Source organism: Onychomys torridus, chromosome 23 (genome assembly GCF_903995425.1).
Source record: "Onychomys torridus chromosome 23, mOncTor1.1, whole genome shotgun sequence".
In the NCBI taxonomy this organism is placed as follows: Eukaryota; Metazoa; Chordata; class Mammalia; order Rodentia; family Cricetidae; genus Onychomys; species Onychomys torridus.
Window position 1 is genome coordinate 40,546,205 of NC_050465.1, and position 20,577 is coordinate 40,566,781.

At 37.7% G+C, this 20,577-nt stretch overlaps 1 protein-coding gene across 3 annotated transcripts in view; it reads right to left on the reverse strand.

Moving 5' to 3' along the window:
* The window catches only part of Boll (boule homolog, RNA binding protein), an 86,252-nt gene that overhangs the window by 27,228 nt on the left and 38,447 nt on the right, over positions 1–20,577 (reverse strand). For 2 of the 3 annotated variants that reach the window (XM_036173560.1, XM_036173559.1), the window contains exons 8-10: positions 17,542–17,589; positions 16,515–16,643; positions 14,106–14,204 (exon numbers count right to left, since the gene is read on the reverse strand). In XM_036173560.1, the coding sequence (XP_036029453.1) occupies positions 14,106–14,204; positions 16,515–16,643; positions 17,542–17,589 (276 nt within the window). Of the gene's footprint in view, positions 1–13,763; positions 14,205–16,514; positions 16,644–17,541; positions 17,590–20,577 lie in introns of those variants that run through there. The other variant, XM_036173561.1, reaches the window with a different exon arrangement.

Consider the following 20,577-nt stretch of genomic DNA (forward strand, 5'->3'; position numbering starts at 1 on the left):
TTATGTGATGGCCATGTGGATGAGCAGAAGAGTATGGCTTGAAAGTCATATGCTTGGCTGTTGTCTCTATTGCTGTGATAAAACATCATGACCAAAAGCAACCTGGGGTAGAAAGGGTTTATTTCAGCTTATAACTCTCAGATCAGACTCCATCAAGGCAGGAACTTGAGAGGCAGGAGCTGATGCAGAGGTCATAGAGGAATACTTTTATTGTCTTGCTCCTCATGGCCTGCTTAGCCTGTTTTATTACACAACCAAAGATCACTTTCTTTAACATAATATGTATTATTAACATATAATTATATTATAATATAATTAATATAATACAGGTACCACTCCAAGACCACTTTCTAATACAGCCCAAGGCACCACCCCTACAATGGGCTAAACTCTCCATATCAACCACTACTTAAGAAAATGCCCACAGGCTTGCCTATATATAGGCCACTCTATGGAGGTATTTTCTCCATTGTGATTTCTTCTCAGAAAACACCAGCTAGGGTCAAGATAATGAAACACACCCAACCACGAGAGTTGTCAAGTTGACCAGAGACGGGTTTGTTATGGTTACATTGTCAATCACGGGATTTCACGGGATCACTGAGGAGATAAGCTTCTGTGGAATCATTTAGATGGGGCTGGCTGCTGGGACAGGTCTGGGGTAATCTGGATTAGATTAACAGGACAGTAAGAGCCACCCTCACTTTGGGTGGCAGTTCAGGACTGAATACACCAGAAGGGAAGCTGAGCACTAGCATGCATCTCTCCATCCTGACTGTGTGACCAGCTGCCAAGCTCCTGGTGCTCCTGTCGTCATGATCAAGTCTAACTTGAGGCCAGTCCTTGGTTCTTTGACAGGCTTTGTTAGGCATTTTGTTCCAGTACTGAGACAAGTAGCCAATGTAGAAATCTCTACCTCACCTGACGTTCCTTTTCCAAGGTTTATCACAAATCATTTACAGTGACCCAAAATCATTAATGGAACAGCGCACAAATAAACAATGTATCTGTTTTAAATTGCTTATGCTGTCTCATTCCACCACATTCTGGGTGTGAACTATCCCTTTGCTTATCTCATCACACCCATGCTGCATATCCTCCCAACCACTGAGCTACCTGTTAGCTGTGTTATCAGACTAAGGCTTGTGTACATTAGCATTCGGTACAGCTGAGGTTGGAGGCATTTTCTGGGGTCTGGGAATGACTGTCTATGGATGAAAGCATGCACTGTGTTTTGACTCGACAATACAAGAAACACAAACTCATTTGGAATGAAAGATAATCCCTATCTTTCACCCATATGCTTTTCCAAAGCAGGTAAAATTACAATGTTAATGGAGTATGTATGTAATATAATATAAAATCCCACTGCTTACTCTCATCCTCAAAGTGGGAGAAGATGTTATTCAAAAAATGTTTAGAAAAATATCCTGTAAAAGATTATGGTCTCATAAATTGAATCTTATGCTATGAAAGGTAAGGTGCCATTCAGATGGTCTGGGTTTTAAGGAGCAGCAGCAAAAAAAAAAAAAAAAAGAGAAATGATGTTCAATTAGAAGAAATAATAGGCTCAGAATGCAGAGAAAATGCTCAAGAATGGAAACATAATTCTGATATGAAAAACAGATGTGCTAAATGATAGGTAGATATCCTACTTAAAAATCAGACTATCATGCCATGTAACCTTTCACAGTAGTTATTAAGAATGTAAGTTTTTGTATATGTATTTATTATATGTTGAACAGATTCCCATTCATAGCCCCCATCTCTTCTTTTATTCTCATCCCTCCACCCTAATGTTAGTCCCATCTGTTTACACAGGTTTACTTTCATTTTATATCACATATACATATATGACTTTATGTATCTGCATAAAATCTAGGAACTAAAAACGAGAGAAACAAAGTTTCTGTCTTTCTAAAATTGCCTAATTCACTGACTGACTGCTTTCAGTTGCACCTAATAAATAACTAATTCTAATTTTTTGCTGCTCTTCCACCTCAGATGGGTATTTTGGATAGGAAGAATTTATGGCAAATCCAGTATTAGAATAACCTGTAGGTGTTTGATCAAATAACCTACATTAAACTAAAATCAAATAAAAAAAACCCAGAAATACATTCAATAAATACATACTATATTTCATATTAGGCTTGAAGAAAATGCATTAACCTGACAATGGGTTAACCCAAAGGTCATTACAACTATATTCTGTAGGCCAAATCCCACAAAAGTTGCAAGTAGAATGGTGGTTACCAACTTGGAAGAGTAGGTGTGGTTTTTCTCATTTAAGTGAGAATGACTCCAAAGGCTCCTGTCGTGGATTTGGTCTTCAGTTAGTGAAACTGTTTGGGAAGGATTAGGAGGTATGGCCTTGTTTCACTGGGGGTGGGTTTTGAGGTTTCAAAAGCCCACACCAGGCCCTGACCCATCTTGCTTTCTCTGTCTGCTGCCTGTGATCAGGATGTAAGTCTCAGGAACTGCTACAGCACCATGCCTGCCTGCTGCTGTGCTCCCTGACTTGATGATCATGGACTAACCCTGTAAAACTGTAATCAAACCCCAATTAACTGCTTTCTTCTGTAAGATTCCTTGGTCATGGCATCTCTTTCCCAGCATTAGAAGAAGACAGCAGAAGGAAAGACAGAGACATGTGGATCAATGGGTGCTTAATTATAGTTAGACAGGAGCAAGAAGATTCAGTGTTCTATTACAAAGTCGATAAAGATAATGATAAAAACGTGTGGGAGGATTATAGGCTCAAGACTAACTTGAGCTACATAATTACTGTCTCAAACATTCTTGGAAATATCAAAAGTATTTTTAAAATTATGAAATCCCGTTAGTAGCAACATGTAGTGGAACTTGGAAATCACTATTAAAAAAATAACCTAGATACAAAAACCTAAGTACTGCAAGATCTTACTTTTGAAATCTAAATATGTGTGCACCTACATATGTTCATGCATTATAAATAAATAAATGTAAAAATGTAAAAAAAGAACAAGAATAAAAGGGAGCTTGCTTTCATTCTCTCTCTTCTACCCTGTAAGCAGCTTCCCAACCTGTGAGTTTGGACCCTTTGGGGGTTACATATAAGATATCCTGCATATAAGATATTTACATTACAAGTCATGACAGCAGCAAAGTTACAGTTATGAAGTAGCCATGAAATAATCTATGATTGGGGGTCACCACAACATGAACTGTACCAAAGCACTGCAGCATTAGGAAGGTTGAGAACCACTGTGTAAGCGGTTCACAATGAGAAGATAGACACTTGCATCTGCAGGCATGATTTCCCAGCTTCCAAAACTGAGAAATGAACGTGTGTTGCTACAGCAGTCCAGCTTGTGGTACAGTTGTTAGAGAAGATTGAACTAAGGAAACTTTGTGTTGAGGAAATGATTATTGGTCATAAAAATTCTATTTCCCTTGATAAAGTCCAAGTCAGAGTCAGAAATTAGTTTACTAGAAATCCCAAAAAGCTATTAAAAATAGTGCTTTGAGATTAAAAAGAACAGACGTACCTAGATATATATGTTGACACATAAGATCAATTCTTGTATACCTTCTTTGTAAGTTAAGCTTACATGTTATGACTTACTATAGAAAGATTGATCAAAAATCTAAATATTTCAAAAGCAGGAGGTTCCTCTGAAATACTGAATTTTAAAATTTATTTCAACCATCACATGAAAAACAACTGTATGTATTAATCAATTACCTCTTGTGGTTTTCAATGCACTGTGTAATGTTGAAGTTAGATTAAGCATCTTTATCTTCCCTAAGATTTAACATTTTTTTAGGGTAAAAACTTTCAAAATATTTACTTTTAGTTTTTTGAATGCATAGTACATTATTGTTATATACAGTCACTACTTTGTAATAGTACACTAAATCTGTTGTCTTCTGTTATAATCACCATTTCTTTATCCCTTATTATTCCCACTTAGTCTAGGTCTGGAAAAGAACAGAAAGGCAATAAAAGCGCAGGTCAGACAGGAAGAAGTTCTCTCTTGGGAAGCTATGGCGCGGTGGTAGGCTAAGGTTAGTCAGTGGCTCTTCGCTAGTTCTCTGATATTTTTGGCTATTACCCCTGTATATGGCTCTGTGTTTCTTATTTAATAAGACTGTTTAGAAATTCGTCTACAAATGGTGCCAAGGTGTGGGGCAAGAATTGCCACCTAAAACCTGAGAAAACTTTTAAAAAGGGGTCTAAAATGGAACCAAGAGCAGCTTCTTAGTTGTCTCTCTCAGACCAGCCACAGCCTACAGGCTTGAGCTACTCTATGCCAGGTTCGTGGTATGTAGGCTTGACCTGCAGCATGGCCTTTGCTAATAAAGACAAACAAACAAACAAAAAAGAAAGAAAAGGTTTTTGGTTTATGTTGGTGGATAAAGCATACACCCACTGCCTCCCCGAGTCAGAGGAGAGCATGGCTCCCTGAGCTGGAGGTGAATTACCTCTGCCATGTTAGGAAGGTGAAATGGGAGGGGTCAGCAGCAAAGGCTTCTGCTTCAGTACTAGCCATTACAGTTTAAAGCAACAGTTACACAATAAGGCAATTCAGATAGACTAAGACTTTACATGGTTTATAATGTGTGTAAAAATGTACATGGGCTTGGAAGAGAGAAGAAAATGAATACAGACAGTTATATAAATAAATAGTTTTAAAAAATAAAGTCTTTAAAGAGACAGTAAAGGTAGTATAAAAAATAAGCCACGTAAAGATGGATATTACACAGAGAATCTGGATTGTGTTGTCTTTGGGACTTTTAACTGCAGAAAGATATTTGATTGTAAAAGCTGCTGAGTTAAACCAGTATGTCTATTTTAAAGGTACTTGATTTCAAAATTTGGATCTAAGGATATGTCTCTTTGGAAAGGAGGTTCTGCTTTTGTTTCCACAGGAAGCAAGAGGGTATGGATTTGTTCCAGATTAAGGTATGTCAGGTTTGACCAGCCAAGAACCCCTGAAAGGTCTCTGATGACACCATGGCCCAGATGATCCAACATCCAGAACAGTTTCAATGCAACTGGCTCAGATAATGCAGCCTCACAGACTATTCCAGTCAGGACTTGGCCATAATTCTTAATTTTCTCAGGATCTCCATAAGAACACAGCATCCTCTATCAGCAGGAAGTAGCCTAGAAAACTATGCTCACATTCCCCAAAAAAATGGATTATGGATGTTTGTCTTTGTTTAGATTGTTGGTTACAAGTTGTTATTTGTCATAATCAATCTCTTTCTTATATTTTTATATTTTTGGTTGTGAGCCTAGTCTTTAATGGCTGAGCCATCTCTCCAGCCCAATCAATCTCTTTCTAAAAGAAAAAAGGAGGATGTGATATAGAAATATAGAATATAGATATGATATGATGAAAGTAGATTATTGAACCTATTTTTAAAAAGCAACAACTTGTTTAAAAATGTTTTACATTGCTATAGATTTTAGTTTACTGATACAAATTTAAAGTTAATTTTGTTATACTGTATGTATATTTTTACTCTTGTTTAAGGTATTATGTGTATATAACTTATTTAAATTGTAATGTATCATTAAGAAATAGGGATTAATAGTTAATCATCTATGATAATCAAATTTATAGTCATGTTAGTTTTTTAGTATACATAGATATATTTCAGATAGATATGTAATTGTCAAAAACTTCAAAGACTTACAGAATATGACATTTAAAATGTTTGAAAAACTTAAGACTTTTTGGACAGTGAAACATGTCTGCTCCTGGCGGGACCCATTTACTTCAGAGAGGAGGATGGGCATTGAAGACACTCCACATGGAATTTATCTTCTTCTTGGCAAAAATAGCCATTTAGGCAAGAAACTGTTCTTGACTGGATTGCTTGACAAAATGTTATGTCAACTGGACATGCAGGACCCATAGGAAGGTGACCACTGAACTTTGCAAGGCAAAATGGTCCTTCAGGTTCTTGCTTTGCAGGACACAGAGAGAAGTGACTGAGAGACTCTAGGCCTGTAGGCTGAAGAATGTATGCCCCAATACTGCAGAAGAACTTTGGGTAACTGTCCAGGCAGCAGGTGTCTCTGTCATTCTAGATTTTTGGAAGTTGCTTACAATGCTCTTCCTATTTACTTAGGTAGTATTATATCCTTCTGAGGTCTTTGATGTAGTTGAAGACTAGATAGCTATAATTTCCTTAGTTATGATAAAAGATAAATTAGATATGAAGCCTTGGACTCACAAATACAGGATAGAGTATCTTCTTTAATTTTGCCAAATGCAAATAGACTAGATATTATAACTATAATTCTTGCTTGATAATTGTTTTGTTATATGTAATTTTACTAAAGTTAAAACCTTCCTTTTTGAAAAAAAACGAAAAGGGGAAGTGCTAGGGAGGTCTTTTTGTATGCTGTGAATGTGTTGCTCTGATTGGTTAATAAATAAAATGCTGATTGGCCAGTAGCCAGGCAGAAAGTATAGGCAGGACAAGCAGAGAAGAGAATTCTGATGTCAGGAGTCATCAGCCAGACACATAGGAAGCAAGATGTGAAGGCAGAACTGAGAAAAGGTACCAATCTACGTGGCTAAACATAAATAAAAATTATGGGTTAATTTAAGTGTAAGAGCTAGTCAATACTTAGCTTGAGCTAATGGCCAAGCAGTTTTAATTAACATAAGCCTCTGTGTGTTTACTTGAGTCTAAGCGACCGCAAGGCCACAGGAGCCGGGCAGGACCAGGAAAACCTCAGCTACAGGTAACTACCATTCTACTTGCAGCTTCCATGGGATCAATTTTCTCAGATTTCAAGAGTGATATCATGCAGTACTTAGGTTTTTGTGCCTGGGTTATTTTACTTATAATTATTTTTACATATGTTGGTTTTTACATATAGGTTTCATACATGTTGCAAGTAGCAGGATTTCGTCATTTTTAATACTACTAAGAATTTTTTTTTTTTGAGACAGTGTCTAATTATGTAGCTTGGGTTAATGTTGAACATACAATTCTCTTGCCTTAGCTTCTTGAGTTCTGGGACTACACACCAGATACAAACTTTGACTTTTTACCTCTAAGACTAGTACGGTTTTATACAGAAAGCTACATTTGTTAGAATGTTTGTTGTAGAACTGTGCATTTATTTCATGTAGTAAACTGTATTTTTCATATTTGGTTGTTATTCTTTCTCACTAGTTGCCTGTATCACTGTTTATATAGTTTGAATAATTTCACCAGTGCAGTATGAAAGATCCAAGTATTGTCTTAGAATTCAGAAGACAGAAAGGCTAAGGCTTTAACTAAGGGGCTAAATGCTTGCCTAGCAAGCTTAAGGCTCTAGTTTTGGTCCCCAGCAACATGAACAACAACAGACAACAACAAAAAAGAGAATTAGGAAGATTTAATTAAAGAGATTCTTTCTCATAAAAATTTGTCACAAGTAAAATAAAGTGACTCTAATACAGAAGCTCATTTTCCTAGATGGGGTCCACTACATAGCCAAGGCTGCCCTACAACTTATGATTCTCTTAACTTGAGTTCTCAAGTGCTAGGATTAGAGATGTGTGCCAATATAGGTAGCAACTGAGAGGTTCTTAACTAGTTTAATGTATTCATGTCATAAGCTCTTTCAGCAGCCTACTGAGGCTCTCAGAATTATTCTCAGAATATTTTAAAAACATTATGTTATAGTTTGAATCTGAGCTAACCTCCTCAGGCTCACTGTTGAAGGAAGGACTGGTCTCTGGCTTGTGGCACTATTTTAGGAAGTTTTGCAAACTTTAGGAGGTGGTGTCTAGCTGAAACAAGTTTGGTTACTTGGGATCCTTGGGGCTATATTTTGTCATAGGCCCCTCTCTCTTTTTCTGTTTCCCACCCATCATGAAGTGAACAGTCTGTGCAGAATCAACAGCGTCAGACTGAATATGCTGAGACAAGGAGACAAAACATGTCCTTCCTCTCTTTGAGTTGTTTCTATCCCATTATCTTCCCTCAGAATGACAAAAGGTATGTACAACACAGAAGAAAACTGGTATCAGAGAAGTGCTGGAGTTTAGTGCTGTGACATGCTAGGCATGTCTAGCACATGCTAACACTCCTCCAACTGAGCACAAGAGACTGTCAACCTAACTTTTGGACAACGTTGCAAGTGTTAAGATTATGGGAATTCTTAGAGATGTACTAAATGCATTTTGCATTATCAAACAGATGTAGTCTTTGGAGTCTGGGGGCAAAAATGGTACAGTTTGAATATGAATGTCCCACATAGGCTCATTCTAGAAGATTAGGTTCTTAGCTAGTGCCACTATTTTAGTAGGTTCTGGAAAGTTTAGGAGGTAAGGTCTAGCAAGAAGGACTAGATCACTGTGGGTGTGTCTTTGTGGGCTGTATCTTTTTGTATCCTCTACTTCTGGCCCACCATATTTTGCCTCATCATTGGTCTAGAGTCAGTGGAGCCAAAGATTATGGGTAGAAACCTCTGAAACCATGAAACTATCAAGCCAAAAATAAAGTTTTTGTTGTATTGTTAAAAATCAAGTTGTTCTTTCAATCACTTGTCACATGAAAAGTCTGATTAACATAGAGAGACTATAAGGGAAACAAAGTATGCTGTAATGTACTCCTATCAGTAGACTCTCGAGGTCTGTGTCTGTCTCTGAACCAGAATAAAACTCAATGTACAAGGCTATAGAGTTGGCTCAGTGGCTAAGAGCACTTGTTGCTCTTGCAGAGACCTGGATTCAACCAATCCCCAGACCCACATGGTGGTTCACAACCATCTGATCCAGGGGAACCAATGCCTTCTTCTGACCTCTGAGGCACCAGGCACACAGTTGGTGCACATACATACATGCTGGCAAAACTCCCACACATATAAAATAATCTAAATAAAAACAAAAACAAAAACCCTCAATGTAGAATCTTAGTAGCTATTTTCCTTGAACCCAGAGATTAAATGTAGGTAATTGGAGCAGTGACACCATCAAGAATCAGTATGGCATTCCTTCTTGCTACAAAGATATTAAAGACAGTATAGAGGCCTTATTTTTTAGTTTATCACTATTAATATTTCATAGTATAACAAGGGATGTAATGTTCAGGTTGGCTCTTTGGAGGCCATCTTAGATTTAATTTCAACATGTTAGGAAAAGCAAAGACAACAAAATGAGAAACTACATATTATCTTAACAGCAGCAAGTAAATTATAACTTTATTAAAAGTTTAAATCCTGTATTATTTTAGAGCATATGATAGAGCTGGTATATACTGATGGAACACAAGTTACAATGGTTTGATTTCTGATATATTGATTTGAGATGGTACAAAGGTCATACTCAATTAGTGGAAATCATAGTTCTAGTTTGAAATTTTGATTTTCCTGGACTCAATATGTACCATGATATCCTTAATGTTGGCACAACTTCACGTAAGCCATGAAATCACTAGGACATAACTGATACTCTGCAGTCTACTGAGTTGCTAAGTTATGAGATTTAATAGGTGAGGTGAACTAAACACATTGAGTTACATTTTCTTTTAAAAAATACTTATTTATTTTCTGTGTATGTATATATGTGCACACCTGGTGCCCACAGTGGTCAGAAAAAGAGGTCAGATCCCCTGGGATTGAAGCTATAGATAGTTGTGAGCTACCATGTGGGTACTGGGAATCAAAAACTCAGGTCCTCTGCAAGAGCAGCAAGTGCTCTTAACTGCTTTCTACCACTCCAGCCCTGATATATTTCATCTTATGATATTTTTGGGATAGATACAACTTTGCAAGTTGAGGAGCAGCTATGCAACAATGCCTTTGTTATATGTAAGCAGTTTTCTATTGACCCTAAACATTTTTGTTTACTTCCAGTTGACAATTTAAATATACTGGTTTCTCAAGACTATGATTCACTTTACTGTCTTAGATTGTCATAAACAAGGAATTTTTATGCACACGGAACCTAGGCATTTCTACTGTTTAACTCCACAGTTACTGTTGCATAGTTCTATGAGTAAAAGTATGCTACCTAATTGAAGGAATATTGTTTGACTATGGAGAGCACTTACAATTTTTTTAAAATCTTGTTTTAAAATCAGCGCCGCCCCCCCCCCCCCCCCCCCAGTCTTTGTCCCCTATAGCATAACACTTTATTGTCTTCCTCTGTGCTCAGGAGTAGCTGACTATAAGACAACTTTAGCCTCTAAGTTGACTTATAAAAAGTATTAACGGTACTGAAACAAAAGAATGGAAGAACACAGCGGTAGTAGAATATTTCTGCACAGACAGTCTGCAATTTTTACGTGTGTGGCTATTCCAAGAGAGAGGGAAACACTTGTGGCAGTCAAATCCCATTCCAATTTACTTCCAAATTATACTGTCTTTCCAAAGAGCCCCCAATATGGGCACTGGAAACGGAAATTCAATCTTCTGCAAGAGCAGTTTGTACTCTTGTGTGTGTGTGTGTGTGTGTAGCTGAGGATCGAACCCAGGGCCTACCACTGAGCTAAATCCCCAACCCCAGTTTGTACTCTTAACCATCTAATCTACCTCACTAAGCCACATTTTCCTTTTTTAATGGTAAAAGAATCCAAAGCTTTTTCTCCTAACTTAAAAAAATGCAGTACATTCCTGTGACCCACAATTACCCCTGTGCAATGGTACACAAGAGCCTTTGCTATTAAGTGTGATGTCCTACCTGTAACGGCTTTCCATGTCAGCTTGACACATCCCCAACAAGAGATCACCTACATCAGGTTGGCCTTTGGACATGTTTGTGGGAAATTGTCTTGACTGCTAACTTATCCAACCCACTGTGAGCAGCATCATGCCCTGGGCAGTGGTACCAAGCAAACAGCATGCAAGGATGCATTTATTCTGTTTCTAACTATGGATATGATTTGACAAGCTGCTTGGGTTCCTGCGTTGACTTTCCTGAAATGATGGGCTGTAAGCTGGAATTGTAAGCCCAATAACCCAATTTCTTTTCAAAGTTCTTCTTTATCAGGGTATTTCATCCTAACAGTAGAAATAACTTTAGCATAGTACCCACTGATCAACTATGCTGGTTCATTGTATGTGTCAACTTGATACTTCCTAGAACTGCCTGGGAAGGGAGTCTTAGATGAGGAAGGCCTGTGCTCAGGTTGGCTTGTGGTATGTCTCTGAGGGACTGCCTTGTTGTTTACTGATGTTCAAAGGCCCAATCCATTGTGGGTGACACATCTGAGAGGCCATCCTTAGGCTGTACAAGAGTGAAGAAGGCTAGCTAAGCGCAAGGAGCCAGCAAGGAAGGACGAGCTTATTCTCCTTTTGCTCTTAGCAGTGGCTGTCATGTGACCGGCTGCTTGACTTCCTCAAAATGGTGGGACTAGAACTTGAAACTGTAACTGCTGAATGAACCCTTTCTTCCAACTGCTTCTGTCCAGAGTATTTAACTGCAGCACAGGCACCAAACTAGACTGCCAACCTTCTCACCAGTTTTCAAAGTGACCTGTTCCTATAAAACTAAGAATCAAAAGAATCAAACTCTAAAAAAAGACACCGAGGGCTTTAGTGCCAGGAAAAATTTACATAGGGAGAAAACAGCGGATATTTTAAGTGTCCATTAATATTTTAAAGTTGGTTTAATATGTTTTATAAAAAAGATGTTTCTAATGATATAACATTTGCACATTAAGATTTCTGTGTTTATAATACTAATGCAGTACAAACAAAAGTGGTTAATCTTTTGTGCAGTAAAATCTGTATAGCAGGCCTTTAATCCCAGCACTCGGGAGGCAGAGGCAGGCGGATCTTTGTGAGTTCGAGGCCAGCCTGGGCTATAGAGTGAGTTCCAGGACAGGTACCAAAACTACACAGAGAAACCCTGTCTTGAAAGACAAAAACCAAACCAAACCTGTATAGTAAAGCATTGTTGTGAAGTTCTACACAACTATGGAAGTGATAGTGGAATTTCTGTCCCTGAGACAGACAAAGCTTTTTACTGAGAGCCACCAAATCACTGAAGAACAAACAATTAATTATATAATGCAGAGGGGACTCTTACCTAAAATTTTCTGATTATAGTATTTTGGTGGTAGAGTGCTTGGCAAGATGTTATGAGGTCATGGGATCAATGACTGGCACCACCAAGACATTTTGGGTATAAAATACACAGGAAATGCTACCTTTTATTGAAACACAAAAGGAAGTATAAACTTCTTATATGATAGTCCTGAATTCCAGTTTTTCATTTGAAAATTTATTAATTTTTTTCAGTGTTCAACAAAAGAGTAAGTCCTATATGACTAAATTTAAGACTAAGGTGAGTTTCTTTTTACAGTTTCTGATGTTACCTACTTAGAGACTGAAGACAACTTAGAAATGTGCATACTCTTCAAGTCAAAAATCAAACTTTAAATGAACATTATTAGTACCACTCACCACCCCGTCTCCTACTTGAAATATTTAAGCGGTAATTTCAATGATTTTGATGCTCCCCCTCCCCCTCCCTTCCTCCCTGACATGTATATCCAATACTTTATGTACACATATACCAGCAATTGATGATGTTATCATAAGGGAAGTCTGTTTTAGAAGACTTTCTAACAATTGTGGTATTATGCAGGCTAATAAACTTATCTGGGGTCAGAGAACAGGACAGCCACAATATTAAACTTGAGGATAGGCAGTGGTAGCACATGCCTTTAATCCTAGCATTTCAGAGACAGAAATACCTCTGGATCTCTGAGTTCAAGGCCACATTAGAAACAGCCAGGCATGGTGACACACACCTTTAATCACAGAAATCCAGCGTTTAATCCTAGGGAGTGATAGCAGAAAGCAGAAAGGTATATAAGGCGTGAGGACCAGGAACTAAGTTAGTTAAGCATTTGGTTGGTTAAGCGTTCAGGCTTTGGAGCAACACAGTTCAGCTGAGATTCATGTGGAGGAGGACTCAGAAGCTTCCAGCCTGAGGAAACAGGATCACCTGAGGAACTAGCAAGGTGAGATAGCTGTGGCTTGTTCTGCTTCTCCGATCTTCCAGCATTCACCCCAATAACTGGCCTCGGGTTTGATATTATTAATAAGATTCTTTAAGATTCATATTACAAACAATACTGAAAATGAAGCCTCTAGAGGTGAGTCTTATTAACATTGTAGATTTTAATGTGAAACCAAAGTTGGGGTCTTATTTCATATCCATAGTACAATGGCATAGGAAATGAAGGGCTGCACTGAGTAGTCATGGCAGTGAACGGTTATTGGGTGGGGGTGGGGCAGGAGCATGAGTGGATAGAGGCTCTTTATTAATATAGAGTTCAACACATATGAATAGGAGTGCAAACACAGCTATTTTCTTTCATTTACTGCAGAGTATACTTCCTTATTCCACTAAACTAAAGTGGACAGAAATTCATGTTACCACCCAAACAGTTAATCAATCTGCAATTCTTTACGATGAAGTTATTTCTCTGACATGGTGATGATCCTGAGCCTCACTAAAAAACCCAGTAAAATTAAGGAAGAGAATCTCTTGCTTCAGAGCTGAGGACCAAAATATAGAGAATATACACATGAGTCTAATTAGATTAGATTTAATTGTGTGCTATCCTATTTTCTGGCCTGAATCTGATTCAGCAAACACAAATATATTAAACACAAAGTGGAGATGATTGGCTGTTTCACCTCCCTAAAAATACTCTGTATTATTGACACCAATAATCCTATGTGCTACATCCAGAACAGGAAAATTATATATAAGGAGATATTCAAGGTTACCAGGGACTTCAGAGAAGACAAAAAGGAAGGTGAATTTACTGTGTAATGAGAACAGTTTCTACTTGTGGTAGTGGAAAAGGTTAGGAATTCTGGTAATAATTTTCACAGTGCTGTGAATATATACTTAAAGACACTTAAAATAGTTAAAATGATAAACTTAAGTTTATGGATCTCTTTATCACAACAAATAAAACACTTTGACCATGAATGATTTATAACATTTCAAAATTAGTTAATAGGAATGATAGTTAATTTAGAATTTGTTTCCTTCACTAACTGTACTTTTTGGATCACAGCTGGTATAAAAATGTCCAGAGCATAGTGGAAGGGAAGCCAAAAGAACTCAAACTGAACTCCTTACTTTAATGGGCTCAGGCTGCATCACGGGCGCAGGCATAGCAATGGCACTGGAAGCATAGACCTGGTGGTACGCTGCTTGGACTCCATGGTCAGAATACGGCTGTACAAGAGGCAGCGAGGAAAGGAGAGGAGGGGAAGAAAAAAAAGAGGGTTATTTTCATTACTAAAATAGTTATTCAGCACTTACTATGTGATATGTCTGCTGCCACATTCAAAAACCCATTCATTATGATTAATGAACTTACTGTCTGATCAAGGAACAGACATTACTCTAAATCATCACATCTCCTGTGAGTCATGTGTATGATGTATGGAGAATAATTATTACTCAAAAAATACTAAAACATTATGCAACTGGGGAGGCTGGGCGGTGGTGGTGCATGCCTTTAATCCCAGCACTCGGGAGGCGGAGGCGGAGGCGGATCTCCGTGAGTTGTAGGACAGCCTGGGCTACACAGTGAGTCCCAGGAAAGGCTGGCTCCAAAGCTACACAGAGAAACCCTGTCTCAAAAAAAAAAGAAAAGAAAAAGAAAAAAATATTGAGGATGATGGTCATAAAAAATTACCTAGTGGTACTGATGTTTGATACCCTAGTGGTACTGGGGACACAGTATGGGAAAGCATAAGTAAGACATCTCTTCTGTGAGGCTTACTTAGGTTGTTTGATAGAACATTATACACTAAGGGGTACAATAAATAAGGCAGAAGAGCAATATACAGAGGGCAGATCATTTAAAATTTATATTTAAATAGTAAGCAATGCAGATAAGGGTGTGGGGAAAGAGGGGCTTTTTGGTACTGTAAACTGGTACTATCACTGTGGAAATCAGTATACAGGTTTCTCAGAAAATTAAAAATAGAACTACTATAAGACCCAGCTATACCAACCCTGGACCTATATCCAAGCGATTCTATATCCTACGCAGAGATACTTGCATACCCGTGTTTATTGCTGGTCTATTCAAAATAGAAAGCCTGGTTACCGACCAACAGATGAATGGGTAACGATATAAGTTTATAGTTAAACCAATGGATACCAAATGTTATCTGAAGTATGCTAATTATTCAGTTATTGAAGTTGTAATATTTTTAGCACCACGTCTTCCAAACCTGATATAAATTTACACCTCCAGGACGTGTGCATTTGTTCTTCTCCCTTCCAGGTGCTCTACTGCTCTAGATAGACAGTGACACAAAACTCAAGGATGATGCTGACACACAGATATGAAGAGGATGGCATCAGACTGCAGGGAGACCCAGACATGAGAGGGAGCAAAAGGTCAGCTTACAAAGGAAAAGAAATTCTGGTAAAGGAATTCCAGGAGCCATCAGTGCTGTGTAAACACAGGTGTCAGACAGATCATGGAATATGTATGGTGCTCCTGAAAGGTTAAGTGAGATTACAAAGGGAGATTACAAAATATTTAGTAATTTGGATGTCATTAAGGAGCCTTCTTAAAGGCAGCTTCAGCAGGTGTGGAATGAAATGGTGCTGAACATAATAAATATTGAATACAGCCTATCTTTCAAGAATCTTAGTTTTGAAAGGTAGAAAAGAATTAGGGGATCCGGGAAAGAATGTGTAAAAAGATAATAGTTACCTCTCAAAGGTGCTACAGATAAGTCAAAAAATATTTACAGTACAACATTTATACTCAATTATATTTCACTAAATCTGGAAAAGAGGAAACACAAAAAAGTAAATGAAGGATAAGACAGAATGGAGAAATTCTAGTAAAAGTGTGGAGAGCAAAAACACTAAGATCTAACTGGAAATTACTGTTTCAGGATAAAATTACGTTACAAGCCTTAGTACTATAGAGATAACAAAACAACACACTCAGCCAGGGGCTGACTTAAAACATATCACATCACCTGCACAGTTCCGGCACACAGATGATGTTATTAGTGACACACTGAGGAATTAACTTAAAGACATTGAAGATAATATTTATAATTTGTAGTTAATAATTTACATTAGTATAGAAAGAATTTTTAATTTTATAATGGCTTAAGGATTATATGCTTTTAACTGACAAATCATTTAACAACAACACAGGTTGACAAGAAAATAAGTGCAAATATCTGATACCTTAAAACGTAAAAAAAACTTGGAAAGTGATTCAGAAGTAGTTACTGAAAAATTCTAAGATGAAGAAGCAACACTCTTAGAATAAAAATGGCAAATACAAATAAACCAGAGAAAACATAAAATAAGCAATTTTAATGATGATCTTCAACAAATAAAAAAGAACTAAATGTCTATACAAGGCAGTTACAGACCAATCACTACCACAAATGGAGCTGGGGATGTACCTCAGTTGCAGTGTATTTTTCTAGAACCTACAAGGCCCTGGGTTCAATTTCCAACCCTGAGCAAATAGAAACAAAGAAAAAGATGAATGTGTACCTCTGGGACGGAGGCTTCCATCAGAGACAGTGGAGGAGGAACACAGCCACCATCTTGTGCAATTTCTACTGGTTGATAAATAACCTCAGAGGGCTGCAGATATAGGAATGGAGCAGAAGAGGCAGGGGACTAAAACACAAAATGATCCTTGTTATACAAATATGATTAGTTATTTCTGCTAAGCAAAAATGACAGACCCTAAAATGAAAAAAAAAATTTGTTGCATACTTTCCTAAAATGACTTTTCAGGGATAGCATAGAATTGTCTTAGAAACAGAGTAGGAAATCCAAGTTGTCATCCATTTCAGGTATATAGGAATTATTAAGAATCTTTATTAATGGCAAGTACTGAATGTTTATAGTGCCTCAGAACCTCAGAGAAAGACAATAATTATAGATATACTGATATCATGAAAAGTTACAGTAATAGACCGATCATATTTAAATTGGTCTAAGTGTCTACTTTCAATTTTTTGATTTCACATAGGTGTAAGGAAATATCACTAAATAATTTTTTGGTAGTATACAATTTATTAGGGAAAAATTGGAAAACTGTACAAGTTAACACCATTGAGACTCCAGATTTTAGAGAAGAGTTTGGATTTTGGATTAGGAGTATTTATCCAATAATAGCTATATAAATATCCCCAAATTCCAAAGTATTGAAACAGTTTTGGTCTCAATCACTTCAGATAATGGATACGCAACCTGTTTTTATTAGGACCATGGGACAAACTAAAGTAAAATCTGAAATGAAGCTAGAAAAATGCCAACGGTTCCAACAACAAAAGTACCACAATTATTCTTTATGTTTGTATAGCACTCCTTTATAAAATGTTTTCCACTAACACAATCTCATTTCATCTTCCCAAAAATCCTGGAAGAGAACTTACAAGGTTCTAACATCACGACATCCATTTTACAACCGAGGGAGTAGACTACTTATTGTGACTTTAGTTTCCAGGGATTTTTAATAAAAACAGTGAATAGAAAGATTTTAAATTAGACAATGGAGGTTGATATTTACCTGGGGAACCCCCCACTGCCACTGCCCTGGTAAACACTGAGCTGGGGCCTAAAATGAGAACAAACACACACCTAGGTTACACACAGGGCTAAAACCAGACATTTCCATGCAAAAGAATGAAGCTCAGTTTTCAAGGAATGTATAAAAGTTAACTCAAAATGGATTAGAGCTCTAAACACAAAAGCTAAAATAATAAAATTCTTAAAGAATTAGAACACAAAGGTAGAAATCTTCATGACTTTGAATTAGGCAATATTTTAAAAGTTACACCTTAAAAATAGTGGTAACAACTGGGTGATGGTGGCACAGGCCTTTAATCACAGCACTTGAGAGGCAGAGGCAGATGGATCTCTGAGTTTGAGGCCAGCATGGTCTACAAAGTGAGTTCTAGGACAGCCAAGACTACATAAAGGAACCCTGTCTAGAAAACCAACCAACCTACCAACCAACCAACCAACCAACCACCCACCCACCCAACCAGCCCCAAGCCACATACCAAAGGAACAATACTAATGAGAGCTGGATAAACAGGACCTTGTCAAAACACCTAAAAGTTTGACTGCTATAAAGAATTCCATCACCGAAGTGAAATTTAACCCACAGGATGTGAGAAAATATCTACAAATCATATATATATTTTCAAGACAGGGTTTCTCTGTGTAGTTTTGGTGCCTGTCCTGGATCTTGCTCTGTAGACCAGGCTGGCCTTGAACTTACAGATATCTGCCTGGCTCTGCCTCCCAAGTGCTGGGATTAAAGGCATGATCCACCACTGCCCGGCTTACAAATCATAACTTGATAAGGAAATTTTATCAAGATTATATATAAAACCTTTATTTTTTTTATGTGCAATACTGGTGATTCAATACAGGGCCTTACAAATCCTTTGCAATCATGAAATAGCCATACTCTAAGCCCCAAAGAATATACAAACCTGTTACTTATTTTTAAGGCTATAGGAATAGAGAATCCCTTTTTGTGTTTATCAGCTTCTCATAAAGGAGACACTGAAAGAGATCCATAATGGGTTGGGGTTTTCTTCTCACTCAGAAGCAGTGAGTCAGTTTTGCATTTGTAGTACACAGGTAGAGAAAAGGAGGTTGCTATTCTCTAGAATTGGTTTACCATAGACTTGCTATACCCAACTTCTCCAGTTCTGAACGTTAACTTCAAATTGTTTGTTGGGACAAACTACTTAGAGTAGTTTCAAGTGCGTATTACTTGTACAAAGTAAGAATTTCATTATGACACCTCCATATAGACATACAATGTGCTTTACAAGGTGATCATAATCACCCTACACTCTCCTACTGTCCCATCCTTTTTCCTTCTTTTAACACACTTAGTAGTTTTTAAGCATATGAGATAGGATATGCTTTTTCTTTTACTTGTTTTTGTGGGTCTGGATTACTTCACAACATGATGATCTTCTGTTCCATCTAACTTCCTGCAAATGACATAATTTCATTCTTCTTTAGAGCGGAGTAAAACTTGTATATAGGTTACTTTTCTTTATATGTTGATTGACTTCTTGGTAGATTCCATACAACAGTGTGGCACAGCTGAGTCATGGTAGTTCTGATTTTAGGAGTTCCACCCTGCTTTTCATAGTGGTTACACTGATGTACAGCCTCATCAGCAGTGAATAAGGGTTCCTTTCCTCTACATCGTTTCCAGCATGATTTGTTGTTTCTTGTGGTGAAATTAAATCTCATTGTAGTTTTGACTTCCATTTTTCTGATGCCTAAGTTTGAATCTTTTGTTTCAAGCATTTATTGACTATCTGTACCTCTTTTTTTTTTTTTTTTTTAACCTGGAAACTGTCAATTTATCTACACTGACCATTTATTGACCAGATTGTTTGCTTTTTTGTCATTTATAGTCTATTAGTTTTCTGCTTGATTCATTTTTGGGGGTGTGTTGAACCCATTTCAGTATTCTGCGTGTGGATATCCAGTTTTCTTTGCACTACTTATTAAAGAGGCTGTGTTTTTCCTGTGTCAAGACTCAGATGAATGCAGACACTTGGTCCAATTTCTAGACCTCCTCAGTCTATTCCATTGGTCCCTGTGTCAATTTTACAACGGTCTTATAAAGTAAGGCATTGGATGACTCCTGCAGTGTTCCTTTTACTCAGGACTACTTTGACCATTCTGAGTATTTTGATTGCCATATGAATTCTAGGATTTCCTTTTCTGTATCTGGGAAGAACATTACTGGAAATCTGATGAGCATTACACATTGAGTTTGCAAATCCTTTTTTGGTAATAGCTCTATTAACAGTGTTAGTTCTTCTGCTGATTCATGAATGTTATACAGTTGTTTCCTCTGCACTGAAACACTCCCTCCTGGAGGGAGAAGGAAGATGACTCTGGGAGTCAGGAAGCTCTCTAAGTTATTACCCAAGAGTCTCCTCCGAAGGATCATGTAAGCACAGAAAGTCACTGCAGAAGTGGAGTCTTTCTGATGGTGCCGCCTGCACGCTGTTTAAGGCCTGCAGGCAAAGCTGTTGTGTGCTATCACCATCTTAGGCAGAACTTTTCAGTGACGTAGTTCCTTTTGAGTCACCCATGCTCCTGCTGGTAATCCTCCACCCATGCAGGTATGAGCAGCTCTGCTAAACTCACCAAGCCAGACTTGAGTAGAAAGGTTTCTCTGGTCTATCTTTAGACCCACCCTAGCCAGGGCTAAGAGATGTCTGTCCATTTCTTCACAATAAAAGTCACACAACGTGATTAGCACCTACATAGGGATCTGACAGATATGAAGATGAGCTGGACAGCAGCAATTCCATACTGTTGCAATGGGTAAGACACACAACCGAAGATGATCTATTTGAGGATGAAGCAGGGGCAATCCCAGCATGGGTACCTTTCCTCATAGTCCCTGCTAATGGTAAGAAGATTTAGCTAAGGGTAGGTCACTCTTTTCTTATATTTTTATTCTTTAAAATAATTTTTAAACCCTCAAGTCCTTACAAATCTTCTCCCCCTTATGACTCACCCAACTTTACGTTCTTTTGTAAAAAAACAAAAA